This window comes from Rhipicephalus microplus, chromosome 3, assembly GCF_043290135.1.
Source record: "Rhipicephalus microplus isolate Deutch F79 chromosome 3, USDA_Rmic, whole genome shotgun sequence".
In the NCBI taxonomy this organism is placed as follows: Eukaryota; Metazoa; Arthropoda; class Arachnida; order Ixodida; family Ixodidae; genus Rhipicephalus; species Rhipicephalus microplus.
The window spans coordinates 217214617-217238876 of record NC_134702.1 but is presented as its reverse complement, the minus strand read 5'-3'; the positions used below and the strand labels follow the sequence as shown (position 1 = coordinate 217238876).

At 48.1% G+C, this 24260-nt stretch overlaps 1 protein-coding gene across 2 annotated transcripts in view; it reads right to left on the bottom strand.

The window, feature by feature from the left end:
• The window catches only part of LOC142803497 (venom metalloproteinase BumaMPs1-like), a 234723-nt gene that overhangs the window by 119825 nt on the left and 90638 nt on the right, over positions 1-24260 (bottom strand). For both annotated transcript variants that reach the window (XM_075888615.1, XM_075888617.1), the window contains exons 4-5: positions 1279-1350; positions 1018-1148 (exon numbers count right to left, since the gene is read on the bottom strand). In XM_075888615.1, coding sequence (XP_075744730.1) covers positions 1018-1148; positions 1279-1350 — 203 coding nt within the window. The remainder of the gene's footprint in view (positions 1-1017; positions 1149-1278; positions 1351-24260) is intronic.

Below are 24260 nucleotides of genomic sequence, written 5' to 3'. Positions count from 1 at the left end.
GCATCGGGACGATGCCTTCATCAGCGGAATGCCACGTTCTGCCCTTAAGTTTTCTTATCGCCCCGCTGCACCGTACGTAACTGTCAGCAAAAACTGTGCCGGCAATGTTCCAGAAGCTTCGAGACTGCAGTAGCTCATTTCGTTAAAGTTACACCCAGTTCATGAACATCACAGATTCATTTAGAACATACGTATAGGCGCTAGTGATAACGCTAGAATATTGCACGACACGTGAATAAACGCGAGCGCGCTTCACCGGCTGTCAGTCGATCAACAGCCGGTGGTACGTTCGCCGCTATCAGTGCCAGTGTATTGCTGTAAGCTTTATTGCTCTGTAAAATATAAGCAATATAATCAGAACACCAAGCATGCTTCCTTTGTTCGTGTCCCGACGCCGTGACAAAATTGTGAAAGATTGCTCCTCCTGGCGAAAAACACTTATCGAGGGGAGAACTTAAGAGTTTATCATCTAAAATGTGCCTAGATAATAATGCAGTGAACTCTTGCTTAAGCGCAGATGACTGTGTCTTCGTACTCTCTGGCTGTGGTCAGGTCTGCTACTAACTCCTCACAATAAAGAGCAGCATGTATGCCCTCGTTCAAGTCAATGAGCTTGGCGTTCTTCGAGACGACGAGGGCGAATACATCTTGAAGCTCCTCAGCAGGGGTTGACGAGTTTTCCAGCAGGTAATCGCGCGATAAATTGTGTTGCGTGATGACTTCTCGGACGAAGCGTCGCTTGGTGTTTAATTGACCTATGGGCGAGAGTCAAAGCTCAGACTATCAGGTAGGTTTTGGTCCTAGAACGAAGTGTGAGAAACACAGAAGGAGACCCGCACCCGAGCATTCGTCTGCACCCAAGATCCACGAAAGAACTGAGCGAGCCAGCGCCCATGATTCTTGCTCGTGCTTGCCGCCCATTCTTCCTACTTTCTTCGCAAGACTCGTTCTATTTTTTCTATTTTAGTGTTTCTTTGAGTGGTTACGAGAAATCGTACACAAAAATTGTTCACTTACTGTGTGAATAAGAGGACGAAGTCAGATTGCCTGATTGAGCTGCTTTTTGCCGCGTACTCTCGCAATTTTTCTACTGTACCATCCGCATCCACATCTCCAGAAGGCGTAAAGCTTATGTAGTCGGGCTTTTCCTGAAACCATTCGTACTTCTGTTGTTAAAATGGCACATGGCGCGTCTCTCATAATCATATCGTGGTTTTGGGACGTTAAATACTACAAATCAATCAAATTGACTTATGCCTTCTTTGACTTCGTACTCACCTCGCTTGTGCTCTGGTATGCTACTAGGACGACTCGGATAGGGGGATTTAACTGCCCCAGCTCCAGGCTGACCTGTAATGAGAAAATTGAACGCTACTGTGATTTTCACGAGAAACCTGTTAATGTTCTTGTCAAAGAATTTTCTGCATTATCAATAACAGTGAGCCATCATTAAGAGGGTGTATAGGGGTTATACGTAGCTGGACTTGTCTAAATGGTCTGCGTAACAAATTTAGTTAATTATCCTAAAAATGACCTCAGTCAGTCAGTCGGTCGGCCGGTCAGTCAGTCATTTAATATTCTACCTTCACTTTATTTCAGTAATACTAATGAGGTTGTAGTTCAACCTCATTAGTATACTAATGAGGTTGTGGCAGCCTCCTATCAATACCCTGAGTCCTCCCTCTCATTCGAGAAACCAGCTGATGAGCAATATATTTCTAATAGTCACCTTCAAGTTTCTTAACGCTGCTTTCCGCTGCCTAACTATGCACTAATCGCATGTGCGAAACCATTGACAAACCTGTTTATAAATGGAACATAAGACCTAAAAAGTTTTTACAGCTATAAGAAATATGCAGCACCCACAAGTGGAGCAGCAGTTCACTGCGGCACTGCTCCGCCAGTGCCACGAGTGGCAACTTGCGTCCATTCCAGCTTTAACTGGCGTACTACGACTTATTGTCTTTCCGTCATCTACACCCGGCAGCGCCCGCTTTGTATGCAAACGCGTGTGCGCGAACACGACAGGTTTGATAGAACACATAGGTTTTAAAAAGTTACCTATGCACGATTCCGATTATTTGAAGCCTCAAAGAAGAGAAACTATATGAATGTACGTAGTCCGTTGACTGATATGACTCACAAGTGAGGTTTAACATCCAAGAACCACCATATGAATATGAGAGATGCCGTAGTGAAAGACTCCGGAAATTCCGACCACCTCGGGTTCCTTACCGGACGTTGAAATCTGAGAATACGAGCCTGCAGAATTTTCGCCTCCATCGGAAATGCAGCCGCCACAGCCGGGATTCAATCTCAAGACTTGCGGGTAAGCAGCTGAGTGCCCTAGTCACTAGACCACCACGGCGGGGTGAACGGAATCGGTCATGTTTCATATGTGACGTAGCACAGACGCGTGACAGTTTCTTTCGGAAGGGCGATTTGTGCGGGCAGCCAGCGTGAAACTCGAAGCATAGGCCATCGCCATTGATGTTTGTAAACAATAGCCCTTCTCATTTTGCCAGCATATTGTTGAGTGAACGATGGCATTTATCTCTGACGATGCGCGCAATTAAGCAAAACGTACTGTGTCGTAACGGAACATGTTACATTTAGTGATGCGTGGAATTTCCACAAGGCTTTCTGTGCAACTTCCTGAAGCTACACTTTGCAGCGTCGTGAAAGCTACAATTAGCAGCTTTGTGAAAGCTACTTAGTGAAAGCTACATTTTGTCAGCAATTAGTGACCAAACAGTGTTAAAAAGTGCTACAAGGGCTGTTTTAGAATTCATCAAAGGCACCAGACTAGATACTAGGCCGTAGGGTTCTATGGTAAGTGGTTAATATTCATGCTGACCACGTCTTCCTGTCGCCATGATCTTACTTCATCCTCCTTCCCTTATTCCTTGTGTAGAGTAGTAGCTAGATGAGGGCGAACTAGCTCAGGCCGACCTCTCTGCCTTCTAATTATTGTTCACTCTCTCTCCCTCTCTCCGTATGTAGACGTTGCTCGGTTATGTAAAATTTAGAGTGACTTTATCATGTTCCAGCTTAACCCTTGATATCAAGCTGTCACGTAGTGCAATAAAACGGCGTGGCACGGCTTCGCTTACACGCTTTGTGCACTCAAGAGCAACAATGGTACATGGGGAATAAATATAAAATTACGCAGTGCATGGTGTATTTTGCCCGACATGCGCGACTTAGAAACTGTCGCTAAACGAACGGCGATATGGCGGAGGAAATAACTATAGCAGCAAAGAAAGAGGCACAATTGCTGCATATGTCACTGGCTTTCCGCCAACGAAGTGTAAACTGGCGACGAGATCACTTTGCAACCTGCCCCTGAGTTCCTTCAGTGGTGAAAAAATACCGCTTGACTTGCGTGGACAGTAAGTTCAGAGTGAACTACTTACAGCCTGCACCTCAGAAACGTGCCCGCGGGATCACTTGCTTCACGGGGCGTACACTAATCAAGCACTTGCACCGGTTTATGATACGTAATAACGACGTAAAAGTGAAAAACTTTGTTACTCCTGTATAGTTGTAATAAATATTGTCACAGTTTACGACCCAGAAATTCATACGCGACAATGAGAAGCACCGCGAACAACCTGATACGGCTCCGCTCATGGGTCGGCTGCTCCACGGAGCACGCCAATTTGTTTCGTTCAATCGCACACCACGGCGCCACCGCCTCAGTGCATCCTTACTATGGGGCTAGGGACGAACAAACATGCGCTGACAAAAAAATTCTTTAGGCTGACCCAAAGAAGGCCAAGAAACGATACCTGCAAGAGATCCGTGACGCGGCACGCAGGAAAGTAGCGAAGGCGGAGAAGAGCAGATGGACAGGAAGGTGAAGTCGCGAAGACTCCTGCAATACCACAGAAGCTTGTTATCGCGTCGCTGAGGCACGTTCGAGCGATATGATAAAGTAGTTTGAATTCAACTGGCATTGTGTACTTCAGAAAGTACGAAGTTTATTGATGAAAACATTGAAAAAAATTCATCCTCGCACTGGTGGTGGTGTTCAAAAATTTTATTATAGCAGAGACCGAATAATTCCCCGAAAGCGCCTTATAAACTCGGTGATATTTTCAGTCTAGGGCGTCAATGGTATTACCGCTGCTTTTGCGTAGACAAAGAGCGCCTGTTGGACCCCAAGGTCGGAGCAGCTAAGCAGCGTCGCCTCCCAGTCCTCTCGCACAGGATGGGGGAGCGGAGCTGTGTTTCGCGGCATGCCCACTCAGTTCAGTGGACCCAAATTAAAGTTTTGGCCGCCGAAGACCACATCCCCACAGAAAATGAATGCTTCCATTTTTTTATTTGCCTCCGTCAGCAAAAAAAGGAAAATCAGAAAGTGTCTGCAAAATTAATGCATGCCCCTCTCTGCAACAGGCGCGTTTGACCGACGCCGCCACAGCAAAGGGCACCAGTGCTCTACCTTCGTCTCAACCTAACACGCTCGCGTGGTGGCGACAGGCTCGGACACCCCGCGTGCACTCCGAAGACATACTTGTTCTCAAGCCGCATACCATGCTAGACATTCAGAAAGTGTACCGCCATGGAAGCGTTAGCACCACAAATGCCGGCCACAGCACTGGAGCCTCTGCCGGAGAGTTTAATGTGTGGCCTGTTTGGGAACAAAATGTGTTGCTGTGCACTATTCAAGGCGTGCGTGTCACCGATCAAACTCATTCTAGCAATGCCTGAGTAGCCTAGAGGGCTTTCGTTTCGCTGCGACGCAATGTTTCATATATCAAATGTACACCCGTAAGTTATGCTGCAGACATAGAGGATAATATATTGTCACGAGGTCGGGACGTAGGCTGTTAGGCCTGCGAGTCCACAGCGAACATCCATGCCTCTGAAAAAGGCAATCTGTGTCAAGGCCAGCACGCGAGCCCGCCTGACGCGATGAACAATTCAACAGCGTCATCACGCGAAGGTGCCTCTCTGCCGCGCACGCACAGTGAGTCACCTCAGGCAGCGATCCGGCGCTTTCCTGTCTGGTGAGTCAGACGCAATCCGTGGCGACGTCATTCACCCTTGGGTACAGCCACGTACAACGCAGCGGCTCCAGATTCGATGAGAATGACGCAGCCCAGCGGCGACCTCATTGGAGGATTGTGACCTCACGATCAGCGGCGCTTCTGGTTGGACATTTGGTTACTCAAAGAATCCACACGGTGCATATAAAAGAAGCCCTGCGGCGCGTCGCGAGCAGTAGACCTATGTGTTGGAGAGGAGAGCTCGGCTCTTCGGGTCTCTAAGCTGTCTGCCTCAGTGCCGAACTTGTAACGCCTCTGTATATATGCTGTACATAAACCTTGTTTAACTCACCGTCGTCTCGTCCGCTCATCTATCAGCTCTGCGCAGAAGCAGTCGCGAGCTGAGAAACCTACGCTACCAAACGGCTGGTGACATTCCCGGTGGAGTTCGGAGCAGTGGCGCCTTCGGGACCGTGTTGGCGTCGCCGTCTTTCGTAACAGTGAAGTCAGCGGTGAGATTTCGTGGCGCCCTTCGTAACGTCGTGGGAGGCGCGCTTCGCAACAGTGGTTGGCAGCTGCAGAATCAGCCGGCGTCAGCGACATCGATGCGCTGAGTGCCTGATGTTTTCCCCTCAGTTCACTAGGCTACTCTAGCTCAGGTTGTAGTAGTTTAGAGAAGGGCTGTGTGAAGCATTAGAGTGAGTTTTGATTGTTTCAAGCAAAGTCAGAGTGCTTTGAAACCAAATATAATGTGGAGGGGGTAAACACGGGAGTGGTAAAAATTGCTTGCGCGTTTTGCTAGTAGACTTATAGTGGGTATGGCAAGTAAATTCTTAACAGAGGCAAAAAGCAAGAGGCTAGTGTGAACGATGGAGGACCTTAAAGTGAAGAAACTCATCGAAATTTGTGAGGAACTCGGCATTACTTTGGGCCGTGCGAAAAGAAAGCAAGCGATCCTTGAGATCATAAAAAATGAAGGAGTGTCGGCTGAGGAAGTCGATGAGGCCTGGGAGGATATCAAAGCACGCCGCGAGGAGGCTGAAAGGCAACAAGTAGAAGCTCGCGAACGTGAAGAAGCTGAAAGGCGAGAATTTCGCGAACATGAAGAAGCTGAAAGGCGCGAACGTCGCGAGCGCGAGGAGGCCGAGAGACAAGTACGCCTCGAGTTGAAACGAATAGAATTGGCAATCCTACAGTGTTCGCGGGTTCCTAGCGTAGCTTCTCCGACAATTCAGGTCAGCGGTTATAGAATTCGGGACCAACTGCCTCTGTTCGTAGTAGGCGAGGACAAGGCGAAGTATCTCCTCAAGTTTGAACTTGTCTGTGAGCGAAATGCTTTGGAGCGGTCTCTTTGGGCGCAGAACCTGTTAGCTCTTCTTCCCGGCGAAGTGTCCGACGTGATAACGTGCTTGTCGAGGGAAGCGTTTGAAAGCTGTGACGAGGTTAAGGAAGTGCTCTTGAGACGTTATAAGTTGTCACCCGAGGCTTCCAGGCAAAGGTTCCGGTATGCTAAAAATGGGAATGAGTCACACGTTGACTTCGCGTTTCGTCTTAAAGCCGATTTAATTGAATAGCTCAAGGGCGAAGGTGTTTATGACGACTGCGATAAAGTGGTAGAATACATTGCATTGGAGCAATTCTACCGCTGCATCGAGGAGGATGTCAAACTTTGGCTGCAGGACAAACTTGGTGAAGTACAGCTAAACAAGGCAGCAGAGTTAGCTGAGGAGTATTACACTCGCCGAAAGTTGCATAGCAGGGCAGTGCGCGTTGAAAATGATGAAAGGAAAGAGGGCTTTTCGAAGAAACCTGATCAACGAAAACCCGCTCCGCACCATAATTTCAAGAAGGACCCGTCTCTTACGAAGGACACTGTAGGGGAAGGGCAAACAGAAGCGGACAAATCGAGTGAAGTGCCCAAACAACGTACTGATACCACACGAGCGTTTGAATCATGGAAGCCGCTAATCTGCTACAACTGCAAAAAGGAAGGGCACATCGTGTTAAACTGTAAGCAAAAGTTTCCTTTTGCAACAATCCGAGAATCGGGAAAAGAACATGCGGTAGTTCGAGCCGTATATCCAAGAAATTAGTGTGAATGGGAAAACGTGTCGTGCACTTCGTGACTCAGCGGCAACCATGGACGTTGTCCATCCTTCATTGGTGTCTCCGGATGACTTTACAGGTGAATGCGCGTGGATCAGGCAAGTCGCCGAGGAGCAGAGTGCTTGCTTACCAATCGCTACGGTTGTCATTGAAGGCCCGTTCGGTAAGCTTCGCACCGAAGCGGCTGTGTCTGTCGCGCTTCCCGATAGTTTTCTTTTTTTTTTCTCTAACAACTCGGAGCAGCTTCTCAAAGAGCAGGGTAGATCGTTTTTCCACAACTTAGCGTACATAGCCCTTACACGATCGCAAGCGCGGAAACTTTCGCAGGAGCTTGATCTTGTTCATTGTGGTGAATGATCAAGCGACCTTGGCGGCGGGTCGACGGAACCTCAGAGAGCAAATTGTCCGTGTGAGTCATGTGAGCAGCCACTCGAGCGGCCCGTCGCTGAAGCGACCGGCGCGGTTTCCGTAGCAGGGAGAGACGACATGGCGCCATTGAGTCAGAGCGAGAGGGGTGCAACGCTCTCGCCTGTAGCGGAAAGTTGGAGTGAGCTGTTGAGGGTTGATCGAGAAACGCTCATTAGAGAGCAGCGCAAGGACCTCTCGGTAAAAGCGCTAATGGAAAGCGTGAACTTGGAAAAAAAGAAAAAGAATGTTTCTTTTTTTTTGAGAAAGCAGGGCTCCTGTATCGGAGCTACACAAATGCGCAAGGTCGCAGATATGAGCAGCTCTTGGTGCCACAAAAGTATTGTCGCCAACTATAGGAACTGGCGCATGAAAACGCGTGGGCTGGGCATTTCACCACAAAAAAAGACTAAGGCTAGAATTTCCCTTGGGTTTTATTGGCCGAAATGCTGGACGGCTATCGAAGACTTTGTACGCTCATGCGACACTTGTCAGAGAGCGGGGAAATCCGCGGACAAGTGGAAGGCACCCATGAAGCTTGCGTATATCGATTATGAAGTGAAATTAGAAAGGCGGCCGAAAAAAATCACCACAGTAAATTGATGAAACCATACGTTCAACGTCAAGTGGTCGTAAATATGCCGTTGAATGCTTCAGAGGAAGAGGGAGCAGAAATTTTGACCACTAGTGATGTAATCGAAAGGGGATCGGAGGTAATATTGGAGCAATTGAAGCTAGGGCCTAGGTTAAGTGAAGTCCAGACAGACGGAGGACCTGAGAAGGAATGTTTCCTTATACGAGAAATCTGGACTCCCATATTGTAGTTACACAGATGTGCAACGTCGCGAGTATGAACCGCTCTTGGTACCGCATAGGTATCGTCGCCTAAAAGTGGCCGATTACTGAGATGGAGCATGATACTCCAACAGCGCAACTATGACGATCGCTACAAAAAAAAATGAAAGCTAAACGCTAATGGAGACGCATTGAGCCGTGCGTTTAGTTAGTACCTTCTCCACCTTTCGGTTTCTCGCTGGCGATTCGGGGCAAATTTCGTCCTCATCACGGCCTTAGCCGAACGCTCTCGTCCAGACTGAGCTCAAGGAGCCAACTTTATGTTCTATTCTAATTGGTTACGTTGTTGTACGTGTAAATTTGGATTGTCAATATAAGAGTCTTGTGTCCCACGTGTGCCTCTTGATGTAGAGGGAACGAAATTTCGATAGACACGTAGCTAGATATATGTTGTAATATATTTTGTCTGGTGTTCTGTCGGGTGACCGAGGGCACTTGCTTATGTCGTGTGTTGTCTGTTGTCGAACCGTTCTTGACAAGTTGCAGAACCATCGACAAGTGCTGAAACCAAAGATCGTCAGAAGAGGTGAGCGAAGCTAGTTGACAAGTTTTGGTGACAAGCTAGTGGAGCTGGGATCCGCCCTCAAGAATGGGTTGTGTTCACGGAACTGAGTCTCGAGCTGCATTCTCCCCATGGCCTTGGAGGCGAACCTGAAGAGACCTGGCAAACGAGCGCACCTGACATCCGAGCCACGTGGAAGCAGCTCGTCTTTCCGGCGCATTGTCTGGCGGCGGGGGTGCTGTTATGCCTGCGAGTCCACAGCGAACGTCCATGCCTCTGAAAAAGGCAATCTGGGTCAAGGCTAGTAAGCGAGCCCACCTGAAGCGATGAACAAGTCAACGGCGTCATCACGCGACGGTGCCTCTCTGCCGCGCACGCACAGTGAGTCACCTCAGCCAGCGAGCAGGCGCCTTCCTGTCTGGCGAGTCTGACGCAATGCGTGGCGACGTCACTCGTCCTTGGGTGCAGCCATGAGCAATGCAGCGGCTCTAGATTCGATGAGATTGACGCGGCCCAGCGGCGACCCCATTGGAGGATTCTGACCTAACGACCAGCGGCGCTTCTGGTTGGACATTTGGTTACTCAAAGAATCCACCCGGTGCACATAAAAGAAGCTTTGCGGCGCGTAGCGAGCAGTAGACCTATGTGTTAGAGAGGAGAGCTTGGCTCTTCGGGTCTCTAAGCTGTCGGTCCCAGTGCCGAAATTGTAACGCCTCTGTATATATGCTGTACATAAACCTTGTTTAACTCACCGTCGTCAAATCCGCTCGTCTATCAGCTCTGCGCACAAGCAGTTGCGAGCTGAGAAACCTACGCTACCAAACGGCTGGTGACATTCCCGGTGGAGTTCGAAGCAGTGGCGCTTTCGGGACCGCGTTGGCGTCGCGTCGTTGTAACAGTGAAGTCAGCGGTGAGGTTTGGTGGAGCCCTTTGTAACGTCGTCGGAGGCGCGCTTCGCAACAAGGCTGAGGCAATATACTGCAGGTCGAGGTTGGCGGGAATGTTTGCTTCATGGTGGGGGCTTGGCTTTAGATTGGAAAGGGGAGTTAGGTACATGGACAGAAAGCACCTCCACCAGAGAAGTCACACTATTTGTGCTCACGAGTCTTTTGACGGGCTTTCAAAGCGCAGTCTCTTTTGCCATGTGACGCCACCCATGAATAGTCAAAGTGCCAGGCCGGAAGAGCACATGTGTTCATTTTGATAAAACCGGTGGGTACTAAGCGGCATCGAGAGTCGAACCCATGATCTTCCGCAGCCAAAGCGGTCACATGACCTTGACGCCAAGGCTGAGGTAGGTCGCGGGTTCGAATCCCGCTGCCGCCCGGTACCCACGGGTTTCTGCAAGATGGCCACAGAACGCGAGGTGACGAACTAATGATTTCGACGTTCTTATCGACGGCCACATTGTGACAGCTTTCGTAGACGCCGAAGCCGACTATTCTATCATCATAAGGACGTTCGCCACGAAGTAAAAAAAGTCAAGCACGGTAAAGAAGGCCCCGTAAAAGAAAACAGCTGGAGGCCATCTAGTAACGGCGGAGAGAATCCGTACTACAGCACTACAGCGGTGCTCGATTGATGTGATTCTTAGTGTGAACTGGTTAAAATTTCATGGTGCAGTCTTCAATCTGAGATCCAAGTCAATAACGCTATCAACAGACCAAGCACTACCACCACACCCACCGCCCAGAAATCAGGCCTTGAATGTACTGCAAGATCAAATCGCCATTCCCACTCACTCCAGCATCAACATATCCATCGGCTCTTGGAAATAAACATACCTGCAAGGCGTCGTTGAAAGCGACTAGCAGCTGTTGATCAACCACGAGATTCGCCTCGCAAGAGGAATAGCCGAGCTTTGTAAGAGTGAATGCAACAGTGATGCTCACAAAGTTAGAATAATTTCAATAAAACGATCTGCGATAATTGTGAACCTCCTCAAACAACGAGAAATAAAGGGAGAGAAAAAACTGCACACATAAACCAGTGGTCAAACAACCCATAATATACTAATAATTGATCCATACTGATAAGTAGTCAAAAGACCACGTGTGCGTGTGCCTATTTACACCTACGCATAATACGTGCAATTCATGCAAAAATAAAAAAAATAAAAAAAAGACAAAATAAAACAGCTGCTAATTTAAACGAGTCGCCAAACAACCCATCATATTCTTATCATTGGTCAACACTAATATGTCGTCCAACGACCGCATGTGCGGACTTCCACCTACGCATAGCACGTGCATTTTGTGCAAAATATAAATATATATACTTATAAAAAATAAAACAATAAAAGTGCACAGACAGCCGAGTGGCAACACAACATAGAATCAAGCTAAGCTTTTGGGTCCAGGTGGCTAAATGGTCCAGGTGACCAAATTAGCCACATTCCAGTGATACATTGTGAAAATTCAGTCCTCAGGCTCACACCTCATCAACTTCCCATAGCACGTGTATGGCCACATACACTTCCTATACCACGTGGGCAGGAACCGAACAGGTTCCTGCCCAGGGCAAGTTATCTTTACACCCACTTTTATTCCTTCACAATAACACTACAATTTGATGTAATTACTTCCTCTATACTTTCCTTGGCATTATTATCTGTCAGATTTCATATTATTGTCTCAAAACACAAAAAAACGAGCCTTTAAGTATACACTTCTTTGCCTTATTCATTACAAGGGTCTCGTATTGGCAGACTTGGTGCCTTTTGGTTGTATACGAGGGACTATTGGTCCGCTGCCAGGTGGTAAAAGGTCACGTGCTACGTGATGCCACACAGGCTCATAAAGAGTGTACCACGCTCGCCTCCATGGCTGCTAGTAGTGCTGACTGACACTCCCTCGTTTATATTCACATGTATACCACGTAAAGTGGCTGGGAGGATAGCCGCCATGGTAGCTCAGTGGTACACCTAACGCGTTATTCGAAGGTCGTAAGTTTGGTTCCTGCCCACGGCAAGTTATCTTTTCACCCACTTTTGTTTATTCACAATCACATTACAATGCGGTCTAGTAACTTCCCCTATACTCTCCTTGGTATTGTTGTCTGTTAGATCTCAATAATATTGTGTCAAAACACGGAAAAAATGAGAACTCAAGTATACAGTTTTTCTCTTATATATAAATATAGATATAAATATTCTGTTTTCATTTATTCACTTTGACTCATTTTGTTTTGCTCATCTAGCGAATTATTCTAATATCTATGTGTTCTCAAGACTGACTGTGCGTACTTTGCTGCTTTCTTTGAGTTCGTACAGTGTTTGGTTTCACCTATTTTAATTTTTTTCGTGCTGTCTTGTAAACCTGGTTTGATGCACACAAGTTACCGCATATCTAAAGTGTGCCACATGACTATTGCGAAACGTCACGTGTATTTTATTGACGCATGCACCATTGATGAACAAGCCGCTGTGGCTCGTACTCGTTTCGGGCTGAGAAAAAGAAGAGAAAATTTTCGTAGCTCTGGTTCAGGTGAATTCCTGGCTGTAGGTCTTGTTTTTCTCGTGACATTGGTGGTGGAGACACTGGGTACGTGTACTTCGGCCGCGTCGGCCATCTGGGAGACAGCTACATCTCCCAGAGCAAGAAGCAGCCGCCGCCTGCGTTGTTTATCCCCTAAATTTGGTCCCTTGGCATGGACTCCCAGAAAGATGACAACTCTGATGACAAGCCAGGTGGTCTAAACCATCGGTGCCCATCTTTCTCTTCTCGCGCATGTTTTTCATGCGCCACAGGCACGAAAGCCGTTCCATGGAGGCATCTTCGAGGATGTTGACAACTGGCTCGACCACTTTGATCGGGTTGCCAGTATCAACGAATGGGACGATGTTCGCGAGATGCGCCGAGTTTACTTCTACTTGTAATATTCTGTGAAGACGTAGTACGAGAACCGCGAGGGCTCCTTTGCTACCAGGAAAGAGTTTAGCCGACAGATCCGTGACACCTATCGCAACATCGACAGAAAGAAGAGGGCGGATCAAACCATATCCCGCAGAAACCAGAGGCCGAACAAATTAGTATTCATGTTTGTCGAAAACATGCTTCGGCTCTTCAGGCGCGCGGACCCTGCTATGTCGGAGAAAAAGAAGGTGCGGCATTGGATGCACGTAGTAAAAGAACAGCTTTTCGCTGTACTCGTGCGCAATCCATTGAAGGAATTCGCTGATGAAACATACTCAGCAGCAGCGCTCGTCATAATACGAATGCCAGATTCCGGCAACCGTATGCTCGATCAGCTCTGACAGCGAGAGACAGGCCCTCGCAGACTTCATTCGAATTATTGTTTGGGACGAAATGCGACAGCTTCAAGCAGTGGGATCCCATCCACCTGTGCCAGCCCTCGCGGATGTGGTCAGACAAGAAGTCTGGCAAGCTGTCACACCCCTGGCCCAATTGCACCACCAATTCCTGAGGCCCCAGTTCTGACATACGCAGCGGCATTGCGATCCCCTGCACCACCAGCTACAGATCCTGCTACGTAGCCAAGGTACCAGGCTATGTAACCATTCCAGGGCACTGCTTCAAGCCAACCTTTCGGCTAAGTCTCTGCGGCTTCCAGCCTGATGCTCGATGCCCAGGCTACGGTGAGCGCTCCCGTGAAATCAAAGCCTAGCTCATGGGCCAGCGAACTCCGACTATTCAGCAGCGCCATTTAAGATCACTATCGCCTCACCGGTCTACGTCACCCAGTTTGCCCTCGTCGTCTTCCGCTCCATTCAGGAGCCGGTCACCAAGTCCCTGAAGGGGTAACTAGAAACGGCGACTTCTGGGGGTGAAGTCGTGATCCGGTACACTGTAAAAGACCCTCCTCCGACGCAATGACCCGACGAGGACCATTCCAATTTTGCAGTGTTCTCCGGCATCAGAAAGATCGTTTCTCGCTGTCTTCGTCGACAGTCATGCTGTCAACGCCCACGTCGACACCGGCGCTGACTATTCCGAATTGAACGCCACACGGGCATTCTGAACTGAGGAAGGTTACCACACCGTGGCAAGGACCCCAGTTGCGTACGGCAGATGGCCATCTGGTGATGCCTACTGGTATGTGCACAGCACGCATTCAAATACGTACATCGACATTTGCAGGCTCTTTCCTCGTGTTGCGCGTGTGCTCTCGACCACTCAATCTGGGAAGGGACTTCTTCGTGAATATGTTGCTGTCAACGATCTCCGTGAACTACTTGTGTCGTTCGAGGATCCTTTTTGGCTTGCAAATGATAGTACGCAATTTTGAAAAAAACGCTCCAAGTTACCGACGATTCTCTGACTCTCCCACCTTGAAGCAGCCTCTTTCCTAAGGTAGAATTGGGAGAGGACGTGTCTGACGTTGTATTTGCAGAGGCCATTTTGTCTCTCCTTACTTCACGACAAATCTGTGTTGCCCGAGGCTTCATTCTGCTTAGCAACAGGCGTGTTCACCTGCTGGTCACAAACTTAAGTGACGAATATCGCCACATCACAAGACACACTGCGTTTGCATATTTTGAAGAACTTGCCGATGCTGAAGGTTCATCCGCGTTAGTTTCATATTCATCGAATGGCCACCCTGACGAGATCTTTGCGAGCACTCTCGACATAAGCGAGAGTCTACGATTGGCTCAACGAGAAAGCCTTTTGCGTATATTCGGCTCATTTCAAGACTGCTTTGACACTAAGCCGAAGGTTAAACAGACACCACTTGCTCATCATCGTATCATCAGGGAACGCACCGAGAGACCCATTTGACAACATGCCTATGGTTTGTCGCAAAAAGAACAACACGCTATACGTGACCAAGTGCAGAAGATGCTTCAGGACGACGTCATCCAGCCATCGACCAGTCCCGGGGCTTCACCAGTTGTGGTGGTAAAGAAGAAGGATGGTACGTTGCGCTTTTGCGTTGGTTAACGTGGACTGAACAAGGTCGCCAAAATGGTCGTTTATCCTCTAACCTAGATAAATGACTCATTGGAATGTATACGCAACGCTGAATATTTTTCCTCCACAGATTTGCGTAGCGTCTAATGGCAAATCGCAATGGATGAGTGCAGCCGCGAATAGATGGCTTTTATTACTTTCGATGACCTGTACAAGTTTAAAGGATTGCCTATCGGTCTATGCTCAGCGCCAGCTACTTTCCAAAGAATGATGGATATGGTTCTCACGGAGCTCAAATGACAACCAAATCTAGTGTACCGTGATGACGTCATGATCTTTGCAGACACGTTTGAACAACATGTCCAACGCCTTCAGGCAGTTCTTCAGGCCATTAGAACAGCGGGGCTTTCTCTCAAACCCGAGAAATGCCATTATGAATAGGAATAATTGAACTTCCTCTGTCATGTTGTAAGCCATGCCGGCTTCCGCCCAGATCCGGAGAAAACCCGCGCCGTTGCCGCTATTCCCGTGCCCACAAATAACCGTGACCTACGCCGATTTTCTTGGGGCTTTGTGGGTATTATAGGCGCTTTGCCAAAAACGTTTCAAAGATTGCTGAACACCTCAACAAGCTTACAAAAAACGGTATTTCGTTTGTTTAGGGTCCCTATCACTGCCATGCGTTTGACACCCTCGGGAACCTTCTCCAGGATCTGCTTGTACTGGGTAATTTGACGAAAGCGCTGACACTAAATTTGACACGGACGCCAGAAACATTAGACTAGGAGCCGTATTAGCTCAGTGGCATAATGGCGTAGAGCGCATGATCGCTTATGCGAGCAGCACGTTATCCCCAACGGAGAAAACGTTTCTGCAACCGAAAAGCAATGCCTCGCTGTTGTCTGGGTCATAACAAAGTTCCGAACATACTTGTATGACCACCCATTCAGGGTAGTTAGCGACCACCACTCTCTTTGTTGGCTCGCGAATCTCAAAGATCCCTCATGTCGTCTAGCACGATGAAGCCTTCGGCTACAAGATTTCGATGTCACCATCGTCAACAAATCTGGGCAGAAACACACTGAAGCCGACTGTCTGTCACGTGCACATGTCGAAAATGCCAACACGGACCGTGAAAACGACAAAACTTTTCTTTCTGTCGTATCAGCAACCAGCTTGGCTGAGCAACAGCGTCATTAGTCGGAGCTCATCCCGCTCATTGACTACCTTTAAGGGCGCAATTCCCACCCTCCTCGAAGCTTTGCACGCTCGCTATCCTTCTTTTGTTTCCCCAACAGAGTGCTTTATAAAAAGAACTTTCATCCTACACAAACTATGTATCTGCTTGTTGCACCAACTACGCTTCGAGGTGACATTTTACGTGCGTGTACTGATGAACCATCGTCCGGACACCTCGGCTATACACACAGGCTGCAATGCATTTCACGCTCCCAGTGCTGGCAACGTCTCTCAAAGGCTGTGAAGCATTACGCTCGCACATGTCGTGACTGTCAGCGACGTAAGAATCCACCTTTAGTACCAGCGGGACTACAGCAACCAATAGGCCAACTGAAGGCGCCTTTTCTTCAGATTGGTATGAACTTGCTGGGGTCATTCCTCACGTCTTCGTCTGGAAACAGGTTGATTGTGGTCGCTACTGACTACTTAGCACGCTACAGCGAAACAAAGGCACTTCTAAAAGCCACCGCAGCAGACGTCACCCAATTTTTCGTTAACAGGATCGTCTTACGTCACGGTGCGCTAGCTTTCGTCATAACTTATCTAGGGACAGCTTTCACCGCAGAGATGCAGCAGGAAGTCTTCCAATTAAGTGGCATGGAACATAGTTAACAACGGGTTATCACCCGCAAGCAAACGGGCTGACTGAACGACTCATTAAGACAATTGCAGACACGCTGTCAATGTATGTGGACATCGATCACAAGAAATTGGACGCCCTCCTTTCTTACATAACTTTTGCGTATAACATGGCAGTTCAAGAAAGTACCAGTTTCACATCTCGTCGCTTACTCCACGGTTGGAGGTCGTGACGGTGCTCGATGCCAAGCTCCTGCCCGACAACGTAGGAATATACCACGCGGATGCCGCCCAATTTGCGTTCTGCGCAGAAGAGGCCCGTCAACTCGGTCATCACCATATTCAATATCACCAAACCACAGACGCGCGCCGCTACAATCTTCGTCACCGTGAAGTTATTTTGAAGACTGGTGATGAAGTCTGGGTCTGGACCCCTATCTGACAGCGCGGCCGATCAGAAAAGCTTCTTCGCCGCTATTTCGGCACTTACAAGCTCGTACAGCATCTCAGCGACGTTACTTGCGAGCTTCTTCCAGAAGGGACTTCGAGACGTTCCCGTCGCCTCTCGCAAACTGAAGTCATTCGCGTTTAACCGCTCTAACAATGCTTTTCGCGCTGTGGAAGACCAGTAGAGTGACTGACTTAAATTGTTAACTTGACGTATTTCTTTTTGTTTCTTTTTTTCCTCACATTCTTTCCTGTTTTTCTTATTTCTTCTTTGGCTCTTGACTCCTCAACTGGCTACGTTATTCCGCCTTACGCCATTCATTTTGCTTGCATAGTGATTTTCGTCTCATTTTACTTTCTTGCCTTTATGTACAGCATCGAGATGATGCTTCTTGGGAGAGAGCGTAATGACGCAAGCCACCACTGATGAACGAGCCGCTGTGGCTCATACTCGTTTTGGGCTGAGAAGAAAAAAGAACATTTTCGCTGCTCTGGTTCCGGTGAACTCCTGGCTGTAGGTGTCGTTTTGCTCGTGACAATACTTGCTGCGTCTACCAACTGATTTGCAGGAGTGCTCTGTAGTCTAATGTCAAAAAGTGAAAAATGACGCATTCGGGTGATGCCTAAGCCAGTCGCTCATATATTCGCAACTTTCACCGCCTAGAGAGGGGGTGCTAATGCAAGCCCCACATGGCTGTCGTGTGGGGGATGGTGCAGCCGGTGCGCCGGCAGCCGCCACCGGTGTGCCCGTAACTTCGAACTGCGTTGTATTTTTGGCTGCAGCCACCGTATTGTAAAGGCTTTGCTGAGAAAGTCGTTTACTCTAGCATGTATTATATCCCACACTATGTGTTGAGAAGCGCATGTGCGGCGTATTAATGAAGGAAAAGAAGTTTTGAACGCTGGGCACATCGTCCGCTGCAGTGTGAAGGAATGCACGCACAGCTTCGTGAACGCTGCTCATGCCATGGCTGGAGAAGATCAAGCGGCCGTGCTCGTGCAAAGCAGGAAACCTCGCTTTTGACTGCACGGCGTCTGCACAGCAGCATCCAACACGTTTCGTAATTCTTGTAGCTCAGCAAGCAAACAGTAAAGAGTAATTAATTGCTACTACGACTCGCAGCACCTGTCAATCTTCGGTAGTTCACTACCAAATTCAGAATAACCGCAGTGAAAATCGCCACCGACACAATACACAGTACCAGCAAACTGCCAAACTGAGGCCGGCTGAACGATTGCATGGGCTGGCTGCGTGGGAATCCCTCAAACGACAGTTACGACGGATGCCTCATGGTGGCGTCACCATCAGTGAAAATTGCGAATAAGCCCTGGGCAGCCTTGATCATTTATACCGGTGTCACAGAGACCCTTTTGAAAGGGCATCGAGTCGACGTCGAAATGTCACAGCTACTTCGACTTGACAGAGATGGGTATTGAGCGGGTAGGGTATTTCTTGCTAAAATTGGTTGGCGCTGCAAATCGTGATTTTTTTGTGTTATCGTGCGTGTGGAATATATATATGCGCTCAATTGCCCCCTTGCGTCTGTTATTTTTGTATAAACAGTTCAATAAAGTGTTTATACATACATAATAATACATATTTGGCTTTTACGTAACTAAGCAGCGAAACTGGCAAAACTGTCAACGCCTGAGCACGTGTGGCTGCCGTTTTGTGAATATGTTTGTGCATTGTGGTTTGTGTTTACATGTTTCGAAGGTCGCTGCAACTTTCTTTGCAAGACTATGCTGTCGTGAGCGGCCACAGAAGAGAATTTCAATATGAGAAGGGTTCAAAAGTTTTTAACATGGGTGCGATCATACAACTTGATGCTTGCATTGAAACGGCAAAGGAGCAAGCCGACGCCATAGATAAAAAGATGCGGGGCACTTTACAGGATCGGCCGAGTTTGGCGAGAAAGAGAAAGAGAGAAACCTTATTATTTATATATACACAGGGAGAAGGAGGCAGACGTTCCGGTGCGGGCCACATCTCGGGCTCTTCGGGAAATCTGGCAACACCCCCTTATAAGTGAACCAACAGTACGAAAGAGTAAAATCCACCCCTCGGTGCGCTACATTTCACTGGTTACGATGTAACCAGTCATAGCGTCTTGTTGGGTAGTGTTATCAAACCGGAGGCATCTTCTTTCACTTGTTTGTCGTTGCGCTAAGTGCAGAAGTGCACCCTGCCATGACTGGGGACTGGCAGTGCAAGAGACGCCCATCATCTGAGCTCTCAGCGGTGCTCGTCGACGAAAACGCTGTGTGCGTGTCACGTAAGCACGGGAACACGCACAAGCTCAGCGCAAGGAACGCGCACCGGCGTGCCAGTGCAACGCCTTCTAGAAAAATTATAGCTGGAACGTGAGCCAAAAACGCACCACCCTACCTTCGGATTTTACTCGCCCCTCCGGTACGGAGGAGAACGCCTGTGGCGGTCGCCCCCTGCGAACACAGCAATGGCCTGACAGTTGCCTCCGAGCAGCTGTGACGTCACGTGATAGAGTAGGGTAATGTAACGTGAGAGTGGTACTGAAGCGAGGGGTCCCACGCGGCGGACGGTCGCAAGACGTGGTAGGAGGCATGGCCTCCAAGATTTTGTACTGGCAGCAAGCTCTCAATTGAAGAAAGAGCCACGTTCCAAGCATAGCTCTAGGGGCGAAGCTCCTTAAAGTGGCACCCGTTCGTCCATTGTAGTCGTAGTCGTAGTCGTAGGGTGTAACCAGTCTTACCTTTTGACCTGTAAGGTAGTGCCGGTGGGTGATTCCTCCTGTGCGTTGTTGAACGATAAAAAATTCGCAGCGTGCGCGTTAACTAAAAGCCAGATTCTCCCCTCTCTCATTCCCCATTAGCATGTACATTGAGCACTATCTGATAAGAAAGGGTTGCTACGTTATGCTCGCTGGGCGTAACTTCTTGGTTGCAAAAAGATTAAGCGAGCGTTGGGCCGCAATGCCATGAATACAGTGAACTAGTATACACCATGAACTCGAGGTGGTTAAAGGTGGGAAGTAGACGAAAAGCGCAAGCCGTAAGAAAGTGTCCGTGTGCCACCTCTCGTTTAGTCATTGGAATGTCCGCTAGATGGCGGTTCTTCTATATGCGGAATATACGATGAAAAGATGCGAGATGATTGTACTTGGAGAGTTTACTAGATGGATGAAGGGACACTCACACAGACGCATGGACAGACGCATGGATGGCTGCACGGACGAATGGACGCATGGATGGACTTAGGGGTGGATGCATGGACGAACGTAGGGATGGGCGAGGGCACGCATATGGTCGTGCGGACGCACGAACAGACGTACGCACGAACGGGCGGACGGACGCGTGAACGGTCACACAGACGGACGCATGGACGGACGGAAGCAAGAACGAACAAACGGATGGATGCTTCGCCCCACTCTTCATCGTTCACTTCGTAGATATGCAACCATTTTTTTTTTTCTAGGAGGCATTGGCCAGTGACACGCGGTCCGTGTCACACAGGAACGCTGTGACAAGCATTCGACGTTTCAGGAGAAGTGCGTGTACGAAAAGAGGAATATAAAAGAAATTGGTGAATCTTACGTGCAGTGGGAATCGATGATATGCGAAGCACGAATGAGAAATTTTCTTATGTCACTTTAAAATCAACAGAACGTTACGAAGTGGAGGTAAATGATGCCGTATATGACTTCCGTGCCGTGATTATCATGTTTGAATGTATCGTTTACCTTCATCATCTATTCACGTCGCGAGATACCAAATTTCGCAAATGTGCATCTAGTGAAATGGCCACAAACACGCTATGAGCGTGGTAGGTTGTCATGTTCTTACATGACACGCGTGTCATTATTATTATGTGTTCACAAGTCATATATTGCGTCTTCATTTGACGTCATGTATCCACAAATTGGGTATATAGAGCTAGGAAAATAGCCATGGGCCCCACATGAAGGGCGTAATTACCTCAAATGTAACGTTGACGCCGGCGCACGCTGGGCACAGCGACGCTATGTTAGCAAAACGCGAGCACTGTATACACCTTTTCACAGGAAGGAAAAAACACCGCCATGATGGGCTGTGCGCGAGAGTACAAAGACTAAGGGCGCAGCGTTGCCACTGCATTTTGAAAAGGTCACGCGCAAATTTGCTCAGCCCAAGGTGGGCTATGGCGGCACCCAGGGAGGCGTTTATGAAAAGGTGAATAGTCTGACGCCAGGCGCGACCAGCATTCGTCAGCGCGGCCCGACGGCAACCAGCGCAAAATGCGACATGCTGCATTTCGTGCTGACGTGCTATCCTGACAACATTACGTCTACCTCTTTTCATCACGGAGGGACGCCGGACATGCTGAAATGCGCATGCGTCAAAGCAATGCAGCGTGGCGCATGCCTGCGAGCATTTGGCAGGAGCGGTGCCTGGCGTGGTAACGCCGGCAGGACGCGACGATATGAACGCCAGCGAGCGCGCGGACCGCGTCACGTTAAAATGTACTGGCGCCTTGACTGTCGCATATAGTCCTGTTCTCATATGACTCGCATCTCAGGATTACCATGTTTGCACCAGTCACAAACCTTCATCATCCATTGGCGTCACGTAATACCGAGTTTGGGACATGTGAAGCTAGCGAAGCGGCCGCAAGCGCATCATGAGCGTAGCATGTAATCATGTTGTTACATGACACGCATCTAATGTTTATTGTGTTTGAACCAGTATTATACCTTCGTCATCCATTCACGTCCCGTATTACCAAATTTGCTATAAGTGAAGGTAGCGAAACGACCACCAGCGCATCATGAGCGTAGTATGTAGTCTTGTTGTTACATGACAGACATCTCATGAATATCATGTTTGCACGAGTCACACAACTTCGTCATCAATTTACGTACTGTAATACCAAATTTGGTATATGTGACGCTAGCAAAACGGACGCGACTCTATCGTGAGCGTGGCATGTAGTCATGTTGGTACATGACACGCATGTGATGATTTTCATGTTAGGGCCTGTCGCTTGTGTTCGCCATGCAATGATGCCTTACCATAGCAGTTTCGCAACATGGCATGTGAACGAAACCACCGGGAGAGCTGCAGGACCATGAAATGTAAATCATGACATTCATGACATAAAATGCTTGATTTTCATGTTATGACTAGACAAGTATGTCCGTCATACAGTCATGTTATGCTAGACCAAGTTTAGTATCGATACCATTATTAAAACGGCCAAGAAAGCTAAAAGTCGTAGACGACTAGATATATAGACAGAGAAATCGATAGATATATACGCTCAAAGTCACCGAAGTTCGGTAAGAAATGCTTCGCATTTAAAAAAATTGGCAGCATATCAACGGAGTGAATGATGGAGAGTGGGGCGAAGAATTCGTTCGTCCATTCGTCCTTGCTTTCGCCCGTTCATGCGTCCGTCTGTTTGTGCGTCCATCCCTGCGTTCGTCCATGCATCCGCCCCTGCGTCCGTTCATGCGTACATCCATGCATCTATCTGTGTGTCCATTCGTCCATCTATTCAACTCTCCAAGTACCACCATCTCGCATCTTTTCATCATATATTCGATGGATGTATGCTTTGATTGATATGGCTGTACCATATATATCAAATGGTGGCTAGCGCCGCCAAGCCGTAATAACTATTGAACCAAAAACTAGATTTTTTCCCCTTAAATAGTGCGGTTGAGGATTCGTACATTGCAGCGAAGGGTTTGATTTTCACTCGTGCCTTGACTTTAGCCACCAATCAGATAACCTCCTTCTGGTTAAGTCTACCCGTTTGAAGTCCATTTTGCCCTCCCTGTCCCTAAACCCCAGTGCTTTGAAAAACTCTGTGCCATCATCCTGAACTATAGGGTGAAGTCCTTTCAGAACATTAGCAAGTATTCGACAGTTTCTTCTTCCTCTTCACTTGCGCTGCATAATGTGTCTACTTCTTCGTATTTGGCCCGATATGTCTTGGTTCGCAATCACTCCCGTCCTGGGCTCAAAGATTATAGAACTACCTCGAGTATTATCATCGATCCTTTCCTTGGCAATTTCCTGCTTAAAAGTTCGATAGATCTCTAGTGCGGACTTTTTAATCATGCCAATTCTCCACATATCTGTCTCAGCTTCCTTCACCTTCTTCTTAACCGATAATTCTTTTTGGTTTGGCCCCCTGCTGTTTTCCAAGTATTTACCAGTCAATTTTCTGGTTCGCTTCTTCCATTTTGTATCAACATTCTTCATGTACAAGTAGCTGAATACCTTCCTAGCCCAACGCTCCTCCCCCATTTCTATCAGTCGCTTCTCAAATTTTCTTGCTGCTAGCTTCCCTGCCCTCAAATGATGTCCATCCCATATCACCTTGTACTCCCCGATTTGGTGTATTCCCGTGAGCTCCTAAGACAAGCCTACCTATTCCACATTGCTTAATTTCTAATCTTGCTTGAATTTTGGATCTCATGCACAAGACCGCATTGCCGAACGTCAGACCAGGAACCATGACCCCTTTCCACATTCCTCTCACAACTTCATACCTATTGTAATTCCACAGTGCCCTGTTTTTTATTTCCGGTGCATTCCTGTTACCTTTAGTCGACACGTATATTTCGTGTGGCCTTAGGTACTCGGCCCCATTGCTTATTCATACGCCCAGATATTTGTATTTATCTGTTATCTCTAGCGTGATCTCCTGTATTCTAAGCTCACTGCCTTCATTGTCATTAAAAATTAGGACTGCTGATTTTTCCTTACTGAATCTGAAATTTAACCTATCTCCCTCATTACCACAGATGTCCACCAATCTCTGCAAATCTTCATTGATAAAAAAGTCTTCCTGCAAATATGCAATCTGCAAATGTTCCTTCAAAAATTCTCCATATAGAAGCACCGCCATCCAGCGGACGGATGGCCTCAAGCATTTTCGCTACCTAAAGCAACATACCGCCTCACTGCAACTGTGGAATCTTGTTCAGCGCGTTTGAAAAACGTCTGCAGCATGCCGTCCGCGCCAGACAATCGTGCCGCATTTTTCTTCTGCGTGCACGACGAGTGGCTTCACAGCACAACCGTGGAACATACTGGCGCACCTATGCGCAACTTTGCTTCCGTAGGGAGCATATGCAGTAACTCTATTGCCGACAAGATGCGAGCGCCCCTGGTGACCACCTGTCCTTGTATTCATCTGCAATACTTGATAGAAGCGAAACGAGCAGCACGAGAGTGCTGTGTGTGCAGCTTTGCTGCCTTCGAGAGTAGAAATATCCACGCTGCAGGTGTAACGAA